Source organism: Aquarana catesbeiana, linkage group LG02 (assembly GCF_042186555.1).
Source record: "Aquarana catesbeiana isolate 2022-GZ linkage group LG02, ASM4218655v1, whole genome shotgun sequence".
In the NCBI taxonomy this organism is placed as follows: Eukaryota; Metazoa; Chordata; class Amphibia; order Anura; family Ranidae; genus Aquarana; species Aquarana catesbeiana.
In genome coordinates, this window is record NC_133325.1 from 56,527,591 (window position 1) to 56,547,613 (window position 20,023).

Here is a 20,023-nt window from a genome sequence, read left to right on the forward strand (position 1 = left end):
AAATGTTGAAAACCATTTATCGTTTTCCTTCCACTTCACAATTATGTGCCACTTTGTGTTGGCCTTTCACATAAAATCCCAATAAAATACATTTACAGTTTTTGGTTGTAACATGACAAAAAGTAGAAGATTTCAAGGGGTATGAATACTTTTTCAAGGCAATATATGCATGCGAGTTGGGGACCTTAGATTGAAAGCCCCCTGAGGGCAGGGACTGATGAAAGCATAATATATGTAAAGCGCTGCGTAACTTGATGGCACTATACAAGTACCTGAAATAATAATAAATGTGACAGCACAAGTGCACTTCGACTGGCACACTGCTGTCATATTGGGCCAGAAAAGTCCTCAGCCCTGTGTAAGCTGAATTCCAGACACATAAAAGACAAATTTAGGCAGCTCTGTATTCATTAATATTTAATAGTCTGTATTTTTTAATGCAATCAGTGCAAGTACCTGAATTTGACCTGGTATCAGTGCCCTGCAGTCCAGTCCAGTTTTAAGGGATGGGGGTGAGTTACTGAAGCCTCATACACACGATCGGATTGTTGGCCAACAAAGCGTCAGACTTTTGTCCGAAGGGCGTGTGCCTGGATCTTGTCTCGCATACAAAACGGCACACAATTGTCGGCCAACAAACGAAAGTAGTGACGTACTACAAGGAATTTAAGCTCTTGAGCGCCACCCTTTGGGCACCTTCTGCTAATGTCGTGTTTGGTGAGCATTGATTCCGAGCATGCGTGTTTTGTACTTTCAACTTTTGTGTGACGAACTTGTGTACACACGATAGGAAAATCTGACAACAGACCGTTGTCCGGCATAAATTTACTAGCCTGCCACCCAACATTTGTTGACGGAAAGTTGGACAACAATTGTCTGAAGGAGCGTACCAACGGTCGGATTTTAGGCCAACAGTCTGTCATCACACAATCCCTGCTGAAAATCCGATTGTGTGTACGAGGCTTAAAACTGGTGCACACATTATCGGAACCAATCAGCTTCCAGGTTTTATTGTCAAAGCTTAATTCAACAAGCTGATGTTACTATGCACAACTGCCCAGTTTTAGTAAATCTTCCCTAATGGCTCCTATGATGTGGGGCGTGGAATACAGTATAATTTAGGGTTGCGCCAATACCGAGTATTTGCACAAGTATCGGTACTCATGCAAATGCACCGATACCTGAAACCGATACTTTCAAGCTCGGTTCTTTGAGCTTTCAGCGGGTCTCTCCTGTTGACAGCTGAAGTGTTAAAGAAGTCCTGTAATTGGAGCTGTGAGAAAAAAAAAAGGCAGCAGGCAATGTTTATTGCTGAAACACTAAAATAAAAAGAAACATTGTTTCTTTTTGTATCTTTCTGTTTCTTCATCTGCACATCAAAGGTATGAACAAATGTTCCTAAACAAATGTTTAACCCCTAATTTACTCTAATCAGCCTTAAACTCCCTATTCTCCATTTAATTATTATTATTTTCCTCCTTTTTTTTTTTCACGTCTATTTTATAAATGATAAACAATTAAAACTTTTTTTTTTGTTTGCTTTGTTAGTGAATAGTTTTGCACATATACAGTGGGGACGGAAAGTATTCAGACCCCCTAAATTTTTCACTCTATGTTATATTGCAGCTATTTGCTAAAATCAATTAAGTTCATTTTTTCCCTCATTAATGTACACACAGCACCCCATATTGACAGAAAAACACAGAATTGTTGACATTTTTGCAGATTTATTAAAAAAGAAAAAAAATTAAATATCAAATGGTCAAAGTATTCAGACCCTTTGCTGTGACACTCATATTTAACTCAGGTGCTGTCCATTTCTTCTGATCATCCTTGAGATGGTTCTACACCTTCATTTGAGTCCAGCTGTGTTTGATTATACTGATTGGACTTGATTAGGAAAGCCACACACCTGTCTATATAAGACCTTACAGCTCACAGTGCATGTCAGAGCAAATGAGAATCATGAGGTCAAAAGGAACTGCCTGAAGAGCTCAAAGAGAATTGTGGCTAGGCACAGATCTGGCCAAGGTTACAAAAACATTTCTGCTGCACTTAAGGTTCCTAAGAGCACAGTGGCCTCCATAATCCTTAAATGGAAGACGTTTGGGACGACCAGAACCCTTCCTAGAGCTGGCCGTCCGGCCATACTGAGCTATCGGGGGAGAAGAGCCTTGGTGAGAGAGGTAAAGAAGAACCCAAAGATCACTGTAGCTGACCTCTAGAGATGCAGTCGGGAGATGGGAGAAAGTTGTAGAAAGTCAACCATCACTGCAGCCCTCCACCAGTCGGGGCTTTATGGCAGAGTGGCCCGACGGAAGACTCTCCTCAGTGCAAGACACATGAAAGCCCGCATGGAGTTTGCTAAAAAAACACCTGAAGGACTCCCAAGATGGTTTAGAAATAAGATTCTTTGGTCTGATGAGACCAAGATAGAACTTTTTGGCCTTAATTCTAAGCAGTATGTGTGGATAAAACCAGGCATTGCTCATCACCTGTCCAATACAGTCCCAACAGTGAAGCATGGTGGTGGCAGCATCATGCTGTGGGGGTGTTTTTCAGCTGCAGGGACAGGACGACTGGTTGCAATTAAGGGAAAGATGAATGCGGCCAAGTACAGGGATATCCTGGACGAAAACCTTCTCCAGAGTGCTCAGGACCTCAGACTGGGCCGAAGGTTTACCTTCCAACAAGACAATGACCATAAGCACACAGCTAAGATAACGAAGGAGTGGCTTCACAACAACTCCGTGACTGTTCTTGAATGGCCCAGCCAGAGCCCTGACTTAAACCCAATTGAGCATCTCTGGAGAGACCAAAAAATGGCTGTCCACCAACGTTTACCATCCAACCTGACAGAACTGGAGAGGATCTGCAAGGAGGAATGGCAGAGGATCCCCAAATCCAGGTGTGAAAAACTTGTTGCATCTTTCCCAAAAAGACTCATGGCTGTATTAGATCAAAAGGGGCTTCTACTAAATACTGAGCAAAGGGTCTGAATACTTAAGACCATGTGATATTTCAGTTTTTCTTTTTTAATAAATCTGAAAAAATGTCAACAATTCTGTGTTTTTCTGTCAATATGGGGTGCTGTATGTACATTAATGAGGAAAAAAATGAACTAAAATGATTTTAGCAAATGGCTTCAATATAACAAAGAGTGAAAAATATAAGGGGGTCTGAATACTTTCCATCCCCACTGTATATTAACATATATTTACACATTTCACATTGAAAAAGTGCAATATAAAAAACAAAAATCTATTTATTTCATTTGTAAATAACTTTTCAATGCTTTGTATCATTGCTGACAGCTGAAGCGAAAACAAAACAGTTGCGGTAGGCATCGGTAATTGGTATTGGCGAGTACTAAAAAAAAAAAAAAAAAAAAAAAAAAAAAAAAAAAAAAAAAAAAAATGGTATTGGTGCATCCCTAGTATAATTATACAGGTTATGATTAGAAAGGACTCGCATAGGGATTCAAAAGACCACTACAACAAGATTTTATTTTTGGGATACGTGATGGAACGGGAGATATTTTTTTTCAACCACTTGAAAACCAGCAACGTACGTCGCTCGACTTCAAGCGGTTATACTGGGATAATGCAGCTGCAGGCATCATCCTGATATTTTTTAGAGCAGACGGTCGGCTCTCTTGTAAAATCAGTCCTAGCAGCTAACTAGCCGCTGGATTGCTTTTACAAGCAGCAGAAGGGAACCTACACTCCACCCCCCCCCCCCCCCACACTTCTCCAGCTTTTCAGGGATCTCCCGTCCCACAGGGGAGACCCGATTAACCAGCTGGCGCTTCTGCTGGCTGATCACATGGGCACACAGAGACCAGAACAGCTCTCTTAACCTCTAGGGTATAGGAACTCAGAAGCGATGAGAATACATCACTTTCGGTTTCCCCGGATATAAACAGCGCCATTTTTAAAAACGAAAAGCATTTGATCACACCGATCCTGGTGTGATCAAATATTTTTAAGGGCAGAGCATGGATCTGGGGTCTAATAGACCCCAGATCTCTCCATAAAGAGTACCCGTCACTGCCTATTGCTATCACATATTTATATTGCATGTGATCGCTTATTAAAAAAAAATAAAAATTTAAAGTGATAGTTTAAAGATAAATACATTTTTTATAGCACCCCCACCATCACTGCTCACACACAAGGACGAACGCATGCACGCAAACAGCGATTGTCCCACACACATCAGATCATTATTATGCAGGATTTTTATAGCGCCAACAGTTTGCGCAGTGCTTTACAACATGAGGGCAGACTGTACATGACAATACAGGAGGGATCAGAGGGCCCTGCTCATTAGATCATAGACAGCAATTCTAGCACCAGACCTCCTGTGAAAATGCCATGTGACAAAAAGATTGCAATTCTCTGTGTATTCCATAGGGCCTCTGCTTTAAAATAAATATATAAATGTTTTGGGGTTCTAAGTAATTTTCTAAAAATACTGGATTATTACATGTAAATAAAAAAGTGCCAAAAAAGGCCTCATCTTCAAGTGGGTAAAAAAAACAATACAGTGCACGCATGGCACTGTATTCAAAGAAGACACAATATAATCTTATTTTTTTAATTTTTGAAAGAAAAAAACAATTTTCAAAAGATTATTTTGTAGTCATCGCCATATTCCAGAAAATATATAAAAAACGCCTCTATTCTTTCTCTTTGCATTCTGTGCAGTGGTAGACCGCCCTCTAGTGGGCAGCCAGTACATTTTTGTTCCGTAAACCAAACAAGATTTTAAAAGTAATGCATTGGGTTTCATCTACTGTACTTAGTAGTGGTTGCTCTCTTTGCAAAAGGCCCGTATACAAGATAAGAAAATCGTATGAAAATTTCAGTCGATTATCTGTTCGTTAGTATAGACCAGGGATATGCAATTAGCGGACCTCCAGCTATTGCAAAACTACAAGTCCCATCATGCCTCTGACTCTGGGTGTCATGCTTGTGGCTGTCAGAGTCTTGCTATGCCTCATGGGACTTGTAGTTCTGCAACAGCTGGAGATTCGCTAATTGCATATCCCTGGTATAGTGTTTCAACAGCTGATTCCAACTACGTGAACGCAACGACCGTTTTTCGTTCAATGTGTACAGTAATCGTACGGATATAACCAAATAGAAAAAAAAAAAAACAACACTGCACATGATTGGAGGAAAAGAACGACCCTACACTATACATCATTCTCAGTTACATGATTCGCACCGTCGTGGACGATCATTCATCCGATTTTCTCATAGTGTGTACTAGGCTTAAGACGATTGATGGTAAACTTGCTGAAACTCTGTGTGACATTTTCCGATGGTACCTTTTCACTTTGACTAATGGTGGACTATATACAATGACCAAAATATTCATCAGAACATCTTCTCCTAGTTTAGTCTGTAGTCTCATACTGACCTGAGTAAACGAGTCCACATTCGACACGGCCGCATTGGCTACTGGAGTTTGCTGTGCCAGCTGCTCGAGCAGTTCAACCGAAATTCCTATCTGTGCCACCGAAGGGGTCTGGGGCAAATTCATGGCTCCAAATGGGTGCTGGCTGCCTTCCCCTACAATATACACACAGATGTTAAAGCCCAACTCTAGGTAAAAGTTTTCGTTTCCGATTTGGATAGAGTAGGGAAGGGTCAGAATCCCAACAGCTTATTTTACTGCCCCCCTGTGCCCACGCCGACTAGATTTCCCCTTTCTGTCCCAATGGTAGGATGTCACAGGGAAGGGAAGTAACAGTAAATCTCTGCAATGGAGGCGAAGACAGCAACATAAAACCCCTTAAAGCAGTAGTAAACCACAAATAAAAAAGCAAGTTAAGAGCATAATGTGCTAGTATGCATCGCATTACTAGCACATTATGAAAGACTTACCTGAAAACAAAACCCTTCAGCAAAGCGCTGTCATGGCTGCCCTGGGGCTTCCATCTTCACCCGGTCTTCCTTCCTGGTTCGCAGGATGCGGTCACATGACTGGCAGAGCCACAATGACGTCATTGACACAGCCGCAGCATGGCTCTCGCTACATGGCATCCATTGAGTACAGTACGCATGCGCTGGTGACATTACCGGCACTACTAAAGTAAATATCTCCTAAATGGTGCACGTTTAGGAGATACAGTGCCTTGAAAAAGTATTCATACCCCATTGACATATTCCACATTTTGTCATGTTACAACCAAAAACTGTAAATGTATTTTATGTGAAAGGCCAACACAAAGTGGCACATAATTGTGAAGTGGAAGGAAAATGATAAATGGTTTTCAACATTTTTTTACAAATATGTGAAAAGTGTGGCGTGCATTTGTATTCAGCCCCCTTTACTTTGATACCCCCTAACTAAAATCTAGTGGAACCAATTGCCTTCAGAAGTCACCTAATCAGTAAATGGAGTCCACCTGTGTGTAATTTAATCTTAGTATAAATACAGCTGTTCTGTGAAGTGATGTGATCAACCAACACAAAGTGGCACATAATTGTGAAGTAGAAGGAAAACGATAAATGGTTTTCAACATTTGTTACAAATAAATATGTGAAAAGTGTGGTGTACATTTGTATTCAGCCCCCCTGAGTCAATACTTTGTAGAACCGCCTTTCACTGCAATTACAGCTGCAAGTCTTTTTGGAGATGTTTCTACCAGCTTTGCACATCTAGAGAGTGACATTTTTGCCCATTCTTCTTTGCAAAATAGCTCAAGTTCTGTCAGATTGGATGGAGAGCGTCTGTGAACAGCAATTTTCAAGTCTTGCCACAGATTCTCAATTGGATTTAGGTCTGGACTTTGACTGGGCCATTCTAACACATTAATATGCTTTGATCTAAACCATTCCATTGTAGCTCTGGCTGTATGTTTAGGGTCGTTGTCCTGCTGGAAGGTGAACCTCCGCCCCAGTCTACAGTCTTTTGCAGACTCTAACAGGTTTTCTTCTATGATTGCCCTGTATTTGGTTCCATTCATCTTCCCATCAACTCTGACCAGCTTCCCTGTCCCTGCTGAAGAAAAGTATCCCCAAAACATGATGCTGCCACCACCGTGTTTCACAGTGGGTATGGTGTGTTCAGGGTGATATGCAGTGTTAGTTTTCCGCCACACATAGCGTTTTGCTTTTAAACCAAAAAGTTCAATTTTGGTCTCTTCTGACCAGAGCACCTTCTTCCACATGTTTGCTGTGTCTCCCACATGGCTTCTCGCAAACTGCAAACAGGACTTCTTATGGCTTTCTTCTTGCCACTCTTCCATAAAGGGCAGATTTGTAGAGTGTACAACTAATAGTTGTCCTGTGGACAGATTCTCCCACCTGAGCTGTGGATCTCTGCAGCTCCTCCAGAGTTACCATGGGCCTCTTGGCTGCTTCTCTGATTAAAGGGGTTTAATTAAAGTGAAAAAAACCTCCTGTGGTGCTGATGCCCCCACCCCCCGAGCCCCCGTTTTACTTACCTGACCCTTCGCTGGCTGGGAACGAGCAGACCAGCTCTAGCTGGTGTCTCGTGTCCTGATTGGATAGATTGATAGCAGCGCAGCCATTGGCTCCTACTGCTGTCAATCAAATCCAATGACGCGGCACCGGGGGGGCGGGGCCGAGTCTGGCATTCCGTGAATGGACACAGATGCAGGACTCGGGAGCACGCCCGCACAGGTGTCCACTGTAGGAGAGCGCTTTTCCAACGTGGACACTCGATGCAGAGAGGAGCCAGGAGCACCGCCGATGGACCCCAGAAGACGATGTTCGGGGCCACTCTGTGCAAAATGAACTGCACAGTGGAGGTAAGTATGACATGTTAGTTATTTAAACAAAAAAAAAAAACAAAACGACGCTTTACAATCCTTTTAATGCTCTCCTTGCCCGGCCTGTCAGTTCAGGTGGACGGCCATGTCTCAGTAGGTTTGCAGTTGTGCCATACTCTTTCCATTTTCAGATGATGGATTGAACAGTGCTCCGTGAGATGTTCAAAGCTTGGGATATTTTTTTACAACATAGTCCTGCTTTAAATTTCTCCTCAACTTTATCCCTGACCTATCTGGTGTGTTCCTTGGCCTTCACGATTCTGTTTGTTCCCTAAGGTTCTCTAACAAACCTCTGAGGGCTTCACAGAACAGCTGTATTTATACGGAGATTAAATTACACACATGTGGACTCCATTTACTAATTAGGTGACTTCTGAAGGCAATTGGTTCCACTAGATTTTAGTTAGAGGTATCAGAGTAAAGGAGGCTGAATACTAATGCACACCACACTTTTCACATATTTATTTATAAAAATTTTAGAAAACCCATTTATCATTTTCCTTCCACTTCACAATTATGTGCCACTTTGTGTTGGTTCATCACATATAATCCCAATAAAATACATTTACGTTTTTGGTTTTAACATGACAAAATGTGGAAAATGTTAAAGGGGTATGAATACTTTTACTGTATTTACTGTACTTATAGCTAAGTCTTATTATAGGTTTACCTTTACATCCACCTTAAGGCTCTATTCGCACTTGTATGCGACTTTTGAGTGCAACTCTGATGCAACTTTGGATAGGCGCAATTTGGATGCAACTTACTGTTCTTCTGCAAAGTTGGACCCACTGACGCGTGCAAAACATTCAGGTACGACTTTCATGCAACTTTCGAGGGTTAACACTTTAACAAGGGTTAGAATCCAAGTCTATGGCCCTCAAGTTGCATGAAAGTTGGACCAAAGTAGTGCATGAACTACTTTTAAGTTGCTACAATTTTAAGCTGCACATATATGAATGGTTATCATTAGAAAACATGGGGTATAACTTGTCATGCGACTTTGATGTTCCGTAGTCGTATGACAAGTCGCACAAGTGTAAAAGGGGCAATAGAGTGAAGGGGAGAGAACTCCCCCCACCCGTGTCTGTGGACATTCTGGGAGGCTGACAAGTATGACCATAGTTACATAGTAGGTGAGGTTGAAAACCCTAGTTAGACTTACCGGTAACGGTATTTCTACGAGTCTTTCAGGACAGCACCTGGAGAGAGCGCAGCTCCACCCACTTTCCCAGGAAACACTGCAGTCAGTTTCTTTAAAGACCGGACACTTCCACCATGGCCTCAGTTGTTCATAGAGTACCTCCAGCCATGCTGAAATTATATAAGCAGAACACAGCAATAACACATCTTATAACGTTAAAATTTAGGGCGGGTCATCGGCGCTGTCCTGAAAGACTCGTAGAAATACCGTTACCGGTAAGTCTAACTAGGGTTTTCTCCCTTCGTCTTTCAGGACAGCACCTGGAGATGATAAAAGAGTACTTACTCTAGGGTGGGACCACCGCCTGCAGGACCTTCCTGCCAAACGATTGTTCCGCTGCTGATAGCAAGTCCAACCTGTAGTGGCGGGTGAAGGTGGAGAAACTCGTCCACGTGGCCGCTTTACAGATCCGACCCGGGGAAGCCCCTGCCCTATCTGCCCAGGACGTTGCTACTGCCCTTGTTGAATGGGCTACTACCCCCTTAGGGGGCTCTGCTCCTGAAGCTTTATAAGCTTCACTGATGGCCATTCTGAGCCATCTACCTATGGTGCTTTTGGATGCTCTATACCCCTTCCGTGGACCAGAGAAGAGAACAAAGAGCGAATCTGATCTTCTAAAATCTTTTGTTATCTCTATATAGTGTAATAAACACCTTCTTACGTCCAGGGAATGGAAAGACCTCTCCTTAGCACTGGACGGGTTAGGACAAAAAGTAGGGAGAATTCTCTCCTGTGCCCTATGAAATGCTGATGCCACCTTTGGCAAGAAACCCGGGTCAGTTTTTAGCACTACCCGGTCTGGAAAAATATAACAAAAGGGTTCTCTTATGGAAAGAGCTTGTAACTCACTTACTCTCCTAGCTGAAGTTACTGCTACTAACAGGACTATTTTTAACGACCATAGCCTGATTGATGCTTCCTCTGGAGGTTCAAAAGGCCCTTTGATTAGCCCCCGCAGAACCACAGACAGGTCCCATCTAGGAAAAAACTTAAAAGGTATTGGCCTAGCTCTGGCCAATGCCTTGAAAAACCTAATAATAAGCGGCTCCCTAGATAATTGTCTCTCAAGGAAAACCGATAATGCAGCTACCTGCACCTTTAGGGTGCTAGCTGCCAACCCCATCTCCATTCCCTCATGGAGAAATTCTAGTACTGGAGCAATTTCCTGTGGCGAAAGTATCCTAGTCGCACACCAGCTATTAAATCGCTTCCACGTTTTGAAGTAGATGGCCCTGGTTACCTCCTTACGACTATTCAGCAGGGTAGAGACCAGCTTATCTGAAAGGCCCTTATTTTTTAACATCTGCTCCTCAGTAACCAACCTGTCAACCTGAGATGCTGGGTATTTGGGTGATGAAGGGGGCCCTGCGTTAGGAGGTCCTTCCGAAGCGGAAGCTCCCAATAAGGTTCCACCGCCATCCCCTGTATTGTTGCGAACCAAGCCCGTTTGGGCCAGAAAGGGGCCACTAGAATCATACTCGTGTTCTCTTTCTGTAGCTTTCTTAAGACCAAGGGGATCATCTGAAAGGGGGGAAAGGCGTAGCACAACTGGAAGTTCCATGGCTGCGCTAATGCATCCAATCCCTCTGCCTGATCCTGTCTGTTTAGTGAGAAGAAGGCCTCTACTTTTGCATTCTTTTGGGATGCAAAAAGATCTATCTGGGGTACTCCCCATCTTTCTGTTAGTTTTTGGAAAGTTTCTGTATTCAGACTCCATTCTGCTTCCAGTATTCTTTCTCTGCTCAGAAAGTCTGCTAGAAGGTTCAAATCTCCCTTCAGATGTATCGCTGTTATGGAGTTTAGATTGTTTTCTGCCCAGGCTAGAATCTGGAGTGCCAAGGATAGCAGAGCCTTGCTCCTTGTTCCTCCCTGCCTTGATATATAAGCCACCGCTGTGGCATTGTCCGATAGAACCTGAACATGATGGCCCCGGACTGTTTTTTCGAAGGCCCATAGACCCAGGAGAATAGCTCTTAGCTCTCTCCAATTGGAGGACTTTCTGGCTTCCCAGTCTGTCCAACTCCCCTGAGCCATCTGCTTGTCCAGGTGGGCGCCCCAACCCCAGGAACTTGCGTCTGTTGTTAGTCTTTTCTCCAAAGGAAAACCCCAGAGCAGACCCTTGTTCAGGTTTGAGCGATTTCTCCACCACCAGAGCTTCCTCTGAACCCACGCAGGTATCCTTATTAACTTTTCCAGGGACTCTCCATAGGACCAACTCGTTAAAATTGTCTGCTGGAGCTCCCTTGTATGTAGACGTGCCCACTGCACTGCTGGAATAGTCGCAGTGAGTAGCCCTAAGACCGACATAGCTGCTCTTATGGAGATTGGCATATTTGTCTGCGTCTTCTTTACTGCCCCCTTAAGCTTCTCCCTCTTCCCCTCGGGGAGAAAAATTCTCTCCTGGATGGAATCTATCGTGTAGCCCAGGAATAGTATGGTCTGTGATGGAATCAGGTTTGATTTCTCCTCGTTTATTATCCATCCTAGACCTACTAAGTGTCTCATTGTCCTTTCTAGATCTCTCACTAATAGGTCCCTTGTTTTGGCAAAAATTAGTAGATCGTCTAGATAGGGCAGGACTGATACCCCCTCTACTCTGAGTGGGGCTAAGGCCTCTGCCAGGATTTTTGTAAAAATCCTCGGAGAGGATGACAGCCCGAAAGGGAGAGCTCTGAACTGGAGATGAAGGGTAGCCTCCCCCAGTTTTATCGCAAACCTTAGGTGTTTCTGAGATGTTGATGCTACTGGTACATGTAAGTATGCATCTCTCAGGTCTATGGACGCCATAAAACATCCTGGGGTCAGGAGACTCTTCACTGAGAATATTGTGTCCATTTTGAATTTTTTGTACCTGATAGTCTTGTTTAGAATCTTCAGGTTCAGGATGAGCCTGAATTTTCCCGACGGCTTCTTCACAAGAAATATGTGTGAATAGCACCCCTGTTCTAACTCCCCGGGGGGCACGTTCACGATCACCTTTTGTAGCATCAAGTCTTTCAGGATAGCTGTCATTGCTAGTGACTTTTCTGAGTCTCGGGGAGCCTGGGTTATGTAAAAACGCACAAGAGGAGGTTGAGAAAATTCCAGCCTGTAACCCTCCATAATGGTCTTGAGGATGAACTGGCTGTTCGTTATAGTCTTCCACTGTAAAAAGAAGGTCTGTAGCCTTGCTCCCACAGTTGGATGACCGTCACTGGGTTTTTGTGCTTGTGGTCGGGGGGCGAAAAAGTACTCCTGACCTGCCCCTCCCTCTTTGAGATTTCCAAGGCCTTTTGTAGCCTGCCTCTTTGGTCTCTGGGGTTTTCCGAAAAGCACGAAAATTCTTGTTGCCTTGCGGAATCACCTTCTTCTTTATAGGGAAAGTCTTCTTTTTGTCAGCTGTTCTGTCAAGTATAGCTTCCAGCCCAGGGCCAAACACTAGATCACCCTCAAAGGGTAAACCACATAATTTTGTTTTTGAAGCAGTATCCCCTGTCCATGTCTTGACCCATAAAGCCCTGCGAGCTGAGTTTATCAGAGCTGTGGATCTAGCTGACATCCTGATTGACTCCGCTGAGGCATCTGCTATATACCCTACCGCCCTTGATAACACCGGGAGCGTATCTAGCAGATCCTTACGAGGCGTCCCTGCCTCAATGTGGGCTTTCAACTGCTCCAGCCAGTGTTCCAGATTTCTGGCTACCACCGTTGAGGCCATGGCAGGTTTCAAATTTGCTAAAGATGAATCCCATGCCTTCCTTAATAGGGAGTCTGCCTTTTTGTCCATGGTATCCTTAAGGATACCCATGTCCTCAAACGCCAGGTCAGTATTCCTTGATACCTGGGAAAACGCTGCGTCCAGTCTTGGTTTTTTGTTCCAGATATGCGAGCTATCCTCATCAAACGGAAACCTCCGCTTGAGGGATTTAGAAAAGAAAGGGGCTCTCTCTGGATCCTTCCACTCTCTCTTAATGGTTTCTGATAAGAATTTATGTACAGGAAAAACCCTGTGGTTTTCCTCCCCGAGGCCCTGAAACATCCTATCGTGTAAGGATAGCTGAGTCTTATCCTCTGTGATGTTAAGGGTAGTGTGTATTGTGTGTGTATTGTCTTTAGTAGATCATCTACCTCCTCAAGGGATAGTTTGTACCTAGAAGAAGGAGAAGAAGCTTCATTTACTTCTTCCGCTTCCTCATCAGAATTTAGTAAAATGTTACTTTCTTCCTCCTCTGAGTCGCTGCCCCCTCTGGATGCTGACACAGAAGATTGAGAATGTGGCACCGTACTGCTATGCGCCGTTGGACGCCTATCCAGGTAGGACCTGAAGGACTCAAAGGTGTCTGCCAGTTCCTTCCTGAAAGAGCTCAGCAATTCGCTTTGCTGAGTTGCAGGACTAGCAGGAGCTGTCTCCTCCTTAACTATGTCCGCAATACAAGATTTGCATAATATCTTGGTCCAGGAATCCCTCAGTAACCCCTTACAAGAGGGACATTTCCTTTTAACAATAGGGAAGACATGCTTGGTCTTTTCTTTAGCCTTCTGCAATATCCCAAGGGAAAAAGAGACATTTGCTGAACCATATTTCACCAAAATAGTTTACATGCTGTAAAAAGGAACACAGAAAAAACACCACCAAGGAAGTTAACCCTTTAACCCCTATGTCCTGTTCCACAGCCGGTGAATCACCCCACAGATCCACCTTAAAAAATAATCAATCACTTATCCTTCCTTTAGTACTCAGGACAAAGTGATCTGCAGGCCCCCCTCTTTTTTTTTTTTTTTTTTTTTTTTTTTAGGGAAGGGAATTTATATATCAATATCACAAAAGCCCATAGAGTAAAAACAGTGACCAATGCCCCTGCTTACCTGAGCCTGGCTGATTGGTGTGGCTCCTGCTCCTGCCACCGCCGTCTGATCGTCCTCCATTGTCTGACAGGACAAACAGCGGCGTCCGTGCACTTTTATTTAATTTTCCCGGGCCGCTCACCGCTGTGAGGGCCGGAAATGACATCAGCCGTAGAGACCGCCCCTTCCCCCTGCGTTCCAGCGGCCGGAACCGGAAGCCGCGTCGTGCCACTCGAGGCCCCGCCCCCGGTCGGAAATGACACGCTTGCCATCCGAACCCGGAAGGCGTGCGGTCCGCAGAATAGACGCCGCTCTATTCCACAGCCCTGCCACCGGTCTGAAGGAGCGGGACCCTCGCAGCCTGGCTCTCGCCGAGCATGAAGAGGAGGAGGCACCGGAGAATCCCCCACACGTCAGGGAGGATGCTGGGCTGTCTTCTAGAGAGAAAAAACAACATCAATCCGGTATGCCCCCTACTTTCACCACCTGGAGAAAGCGCAGCACACCCCTGGTTCCCTGCAGCGCTTCCACCATGGCGGAGGAAACACTACAACTGAGGCCATGGTGGAAGTGTCCGGTCTTTAAAGAAACTGACTGCAGTGTTTCCTGGGAAAGTGGGTGGAGCTGCGCTCTCTCCAGGTGCTGTCCTGAAAGACGAAGGGAGAAAAAAGACACAAGTCCATCAAGTCCAACCTATGTGTGTGATTATGTGTCAGTATTACATTACATATCCCTGTGTATTGCGGTCATTCAGGTGCTTATCTAATAGTTTCTTGAAGCTATCAATGCTCCCCGCTGAGACCACCGCCTGTGGAAGGGAATTCCACATCCTTGCCGCTCTTACAGTAAAGAACCCTCTACGTAGTTTAAGGTTAAACCTCTTTTCTTCTAATTGTAATGAGTGGCCACGAGTCTTATTAAACTCTCTTCTGCAAAAAAGTTTTATCCCTATTGTGGGGTCACCAGTACAGTATTTGTAAATTGAAATCATATCCCCTCTCAAGTGTCTCTTCTCCAGAGAGAATAAGTTCAGTGCTCGCAACCTTTCCTCATAACTAAGATCCTCCAGACCCTTTATTAGCTTTGTTGCCCTTCTTTGTACTCGCTCCATTTCCAGTACGTCCCTCCTGAGGACTGGTGCCCAGAACTGGACAGCATACTCCAGGTGCGGGCGGACCAGAGTCTTGTAGAGCGGGAGAATTATCGTTTTATCTCTGCAGTTGATCCCCCTTTTAATGCATGCCAATATTCTGTTTGCTTTATTAGCAGCAGCTTGGCATTGCATGCCATTGCTGAGCCTATCATCCACTAGGACCCCCAGACCACATTTTTCTTTTAGGCCCCTTTCACACTGTCGGACCGTTCAGGTCCGCCTGTCAGTTTTTTCGGCGGACCTGAATGGGCGCTCCATGTTAGTTTATGGAGCGACGGATGTCAGCGGTGACATGTCCGCTGACATCCGACCCGGTCCGATCCGCTAAAAGCAGACGGATGCCCCTACGTTCGCATCCGTTGCTGGCGGATAGGGTGAGATCTGATGAAAACGGGCATGCTGTCTGTTTTCGTCCGATCTCTCCATAGCAACCAGCGGCGCTCGACAAGCCCCTCCCCACACAGTGAGCAGAGAGGGACCTGTCACCCGCCGGCTCAGTGGAGATCAACGGAGAGATCTCCCACTGAGCTGGCAGACAAAGGCAGACTCCGCGGCAGCGGATCCGCCTCGTGGGAATGACGCCTTAGGCTCCATTCACACTTGTGTGACTTTGGAGTGCAACTTTGATGCGACTTTGACCAGTGATAATGGACAACTGTTGCACAACTGTCGCATTGAATAACATTCTTATGTGCAGGAACCTTTTTTAAAGTTGCACATATTTGAATGGTTGTCCTTCAAAAACATGGGCTGCAACTTGTCATGAGACTTTAGGGCCCAAAGTCGCATGACAGGTTGCACAAGTGGGAATGGAGCCTTAGTGGTTCTGACTAACTCAGCTATGACATGCTAAACAGGAGGAACAGGGGGTCTCACATAAGTGTGTGTTGAACAGAAGTTCGGACAGCTGCACTCCAAAAAAAAGTCCATCTTTATGGAGTCATAAAAACAACATAAACAAAGGTGCTACTACCCCAAATTAATCAAACTCCTCCTGAGCTGTCGGGTGCAGGATGTGCAGTTGCTTAGCTGCCAAAGTGATGAATGGATAAAGGACAATCCGCAAAAAAAACCCATCATAACACTGCAGAAAGACACTGTGGGGCAATTAAAGTGGAGTTCCGCTTTAAGGGAGGTGACCCTCTCCCATGCCACATTTGGCATGTCATTTTTTTGGGGGGGGGGAGCTGGGACCCTCTTTTTAGAGGGTTCCAGCTCCCACTTCCTCCCGGGGCACCGTGGCACTGGAAGGAAGATCACCTCTCCCCCCTCCCTCTCGGCAATCATCTGGGACACGTCACAGGTCCCAGATGATTGCCGGGCCAGTTACGGCGCGCGGCTCGCGCAGTGGGTGCCCGGCTGTGAAGCCACAGCCAGGGCCCACACTTACAATGCCGGCGCCACAGAGAGGAGGGGGAAAACGAGCAGGGCTTCGCTCCCCCCCCCCGCATCGCTGGACCCTGGGACAGGCAAGTGTCCAATTATTAAAAGTCAGCAGCTGCAGTATTTGTAGCTGCTGACTTTTAATTTTTTTTTTTTTTTTTTTTTTGCAGAACTCCGCTTTAAGTACATCAGCACTTAATTGATTAAAGTGGTTGTAAAGTCAGAAGGTTTTTTTTTATCTTAATGCATTCTAAAAACCTTCTGTGTGCAGCAGCCTCCCCAATACTTACTGGAGGTCCATCTAGATCCAGCAATGTTGCTAAAGACTCAGCTGCCTGGGATTCCCCTCCTCATTGGTTGAGACAGCAGTGTGGCACCATTGGCTCCCGCTGCTGTCAAAGTCAGTGAGCCAATGAGGAGAGAAAAGGGCCGGGCCATGGCTTCATGTCTGAATGGACACAGGGAGCTGTGACTCGGCTCAGGTGCCCCCTATAGGGAGCCGCTTGCTGAGGGGGCACTCAGCAGACGGGAGGGGGCAGGAGCACCAGCGAGGGACCCGAAAACACTCCTGAAAACCGATTCCGGTGTAGCAAAAAATAAATAAATGCCTGAACCTTTTTCATGTGGGTGCAGTGCAAATTAAACCATACAAAACAAATGGGCTCAAATTGCACTGCATACAATTGCACGTGTTTTGAACAGGAATGTGGTGCACTTTCTGTCTGAATCACATGCATGAAGAGTCATTACATGGCAGAATTGCAGATCTAGTAGGAGGTGGATCTTTCATTGATATGCCCCGTCCTCCAATCACACAGCATGTTTCATTGACGGAAGCTATAGTAGGGCTTCCATGAATGGAGAAGGGGGCGGTTTTGATGAGTGTTTAGCGCTCATAATAATCCCCAAAGCACTGGAAGATCACAGCTGCCCCGGGGTATAGTGGGGCAGAGGAACAGACATCTCAATGAACAGAGCAACCACCCAGCACAAGGGACACTTCTCATTCAATGTACATAAGGGTTTAAAATTGGAAAAAAAATTAAGCAAACCTAATCTTTACAATAATCTCTTACCAGATTTTAAACCAGAAATTTTGAAGATGGCACTGGGCTTTTCATTGGTAATAAAGCCAAGCAGCTGCCATACGGGCATCCCGCTGTGATCAGGATATGAGATGTAGACGGAGCCCCCCATCCTCTCCGGGAATGGGATGGTCCCCAGCATGAACACCACCACGTGGTTAATGCTTTCATAGTCTGGAAGGTTAAAGACAAACTTATCCTCTGCTATTTGCTGGGCATCTGTCTGCACCTGAGGACAAAAAAAGAAAAAAAAAAAATTGTTAAAAGAGAACCTGTCATCTGCACACTAGAGGTGGTCGCCGGGTGAAGATCAAGTTTTGCCCCTCTTTTGGTAACCCTGCATCACTACTGTGTGTATAGTGTACAAGAAACATATACAGATGCATCCTAAAACATTAGAATATCACCAAAAAGGTCATTTATTTCAGTAATTCAATTCAAAAAAGAGAAACTCATATTTTATATAAATGTGTTACACACAGAGTGATATAGTTCAAGCATTTCTTTCTTTTAATTTTGATGACGGCTTACAGCTTGTAGAGCAGTGGTTCTCAACTCCTGTCCTCAGGACCCACTAAGAGGCCAGGTTTGCAAGATAACTGAAATACATCACAGGTGATATAATTTGCTGCTCAGTGATTGCAGTATTTTAGTCTGCATCTCCCCAAGGTAATACTTAAAATCTGGCCTGTTAGTGGGTCCTGAGGACAGGAGTTGAGAACCACTGTTGTAGAGACCCAAAATTCAATATCTCAGAAAACTAGAACCTTGTGAAAAAGTTGAATATTGTAGACTCGTGGTGTCCCACTCTAATCAGCTAATTAACGCAAAACACCTGTAAAGGTTTCCTGAGCCTTTAAATCAGGGGTCTTCAAACTGCGGCCCTCCAGGTGTTCAGGAACTACAATTCCCGTCATGCCTAGTCATGTCTGTGAATGTCAGAGTTTTACAATGCCTCATGGGATGTGTAGTTCTGCAACAGCTGGAGGGCCGTAGTTTGAGGATCCCTGCTTTAAATGGTCTCTCAGTTTGGTTCAGTAGGTTACACAATCATGGGGAAGACAGTCATTGACACCCTCCACAAGGAGCGCAAGTCACAAAAGGTCATTGCTAAAGAAGCTGGCTGTTCACAGAGTGCTGTATCCAAGCATATTAATGAAAAGTTGAGTGGAAGGAAAAAGCGTGGTAGAAAAAGGTGCACAAGTACAGTAGTGTATTTAGGTTTTGTACTGCCCTAGGCCTGACTAAACTCCTGCACCCCCTAATTTAAATATGACCCACCCCTTTCTGTCAAGGCCACACCCCTTGCTGTTTAAGACCCGCCCTGAAATTTTTGAGTGGGGACACTAGTTCTGAGGGCCTGGGGGGCAATGGATTCCCTTAATTTGCACAGATTTCCTCTCACTTCCTGTTTGGATATGGGGCAGGAAGTGAAGAGAAATCTCTGCAATGGGACAGGGATGGTAAAAAAAATAAAAAATAAACAGGGGCTATAACCCTCCCTTATTTTATCCAAAATGAAAAAAAATAAATAAAAAAAGTGTTGCCTATAGTTCTACTTTAAGCACAAATTTCTGATAATTTTATGGAGAGGACTAAGAAGATATAATCATGCCAATGGTGCAGCAGAAAACATATAGCACAGTGAGGAAGGTTTGTGGTCCAGGATGATAGGACAGTCAAAATTAAAAGTGGAGCCCCCCTCCCCCACAGTTGCGGAACACCGGCCGCCCGCATACCGGAAGCAGTGCAGCCGCTTAATGGGGGAGCTAGACTAACTTGCCTCTCAGCCCAGTCCGCCCCATAAGACTGGTGCTACACTAACAGTGCAAGCCGGCGGGGACTCTTTCCGTGCTTCCCCCCTGCAAAGTGCTGCCCTAGGCCTGGGCCTTGTTGGCCTAGGCCAGGATATAGCGTTGCACAAGTAACAGGGATAACCACATCCTTGATAGGATTGTGAAGCAAAGGCCATTCAAGAATTTGGGTGAGATTCACAAGGAGTGGACTACAGCTGGTGTCAGTGCTTCAAGAGCCACCACACACACAGATGTATCCAGGACATGGGCTACAACCGTCACATTCCTTGTGTCAAGCCACTCCTGAACCAGAGACAACATCAGAAGCGTCTTACCTGGGCTAAGGAGAAAAAAAGGACTGGACTGTTGCTCAGTGGTCCAAAGTCCTTTTTTCGGATTAAAGCAAATTTTGCATATCATTTGGAAATCAAGGTCCCACAGTCTGGAGGAAGAGTGGAGAGACACAGAATCCAAGTTGCATGTGGTCCAGTGTGAAGTTTCCACAGTCAGTGATGATTTGGGGAGCCATGTCATCTGCTGGTGTTGGTCCACTGTGTTTTATCAAGTCCAAAGTCAGCGCAGCCGTCTACCAGGAAATTCTAGAGCACTTCATGCTTCCCTCTGCTGACCAGCTTTATGGAGATGCAGATTTCATTTTCCAGCAGGACTTGGCACCTGCCCACACTGCCAAAAGTACCAATACCTGGTTTAATGATCATGGTATCACTGTGCTCCATTGGCCAGCAAACTCACCTCACCTAAACCCCATAG

At 45.0% G+C, this 20,023-nt stretch overlaps 1 protein-coding gene across 1 annotated transcript in view; it reads right to left on the reverse strand.

Annotated features, from left to right (window-relative positions):
• The window catches only part of HIKESHI (heat shock protein nuclear import factor hikeshi), a 33,640-nt gene that overhangs the window by 10,041 nt on the left and 3,576 nt on the right, over window positions 1–20,023 (reverse strand). The window contains exons 2-3 of the mRNA XM_073612947.1: window positions 17,448–17,685; window positions 5,428–5,579 (exon numbers count right to left, since the gene is read on the reverse strand). Of these exons, the coding sequence (XP_073469048.1) occupies window positions 5,428–5,579; window positions 17,448–17,685 (390 nt within the window). The remainder of the gene's footprint in view (window positions 1–5,427; window positions 5,580–17,447; window positions 17,686–20,023) is intronic.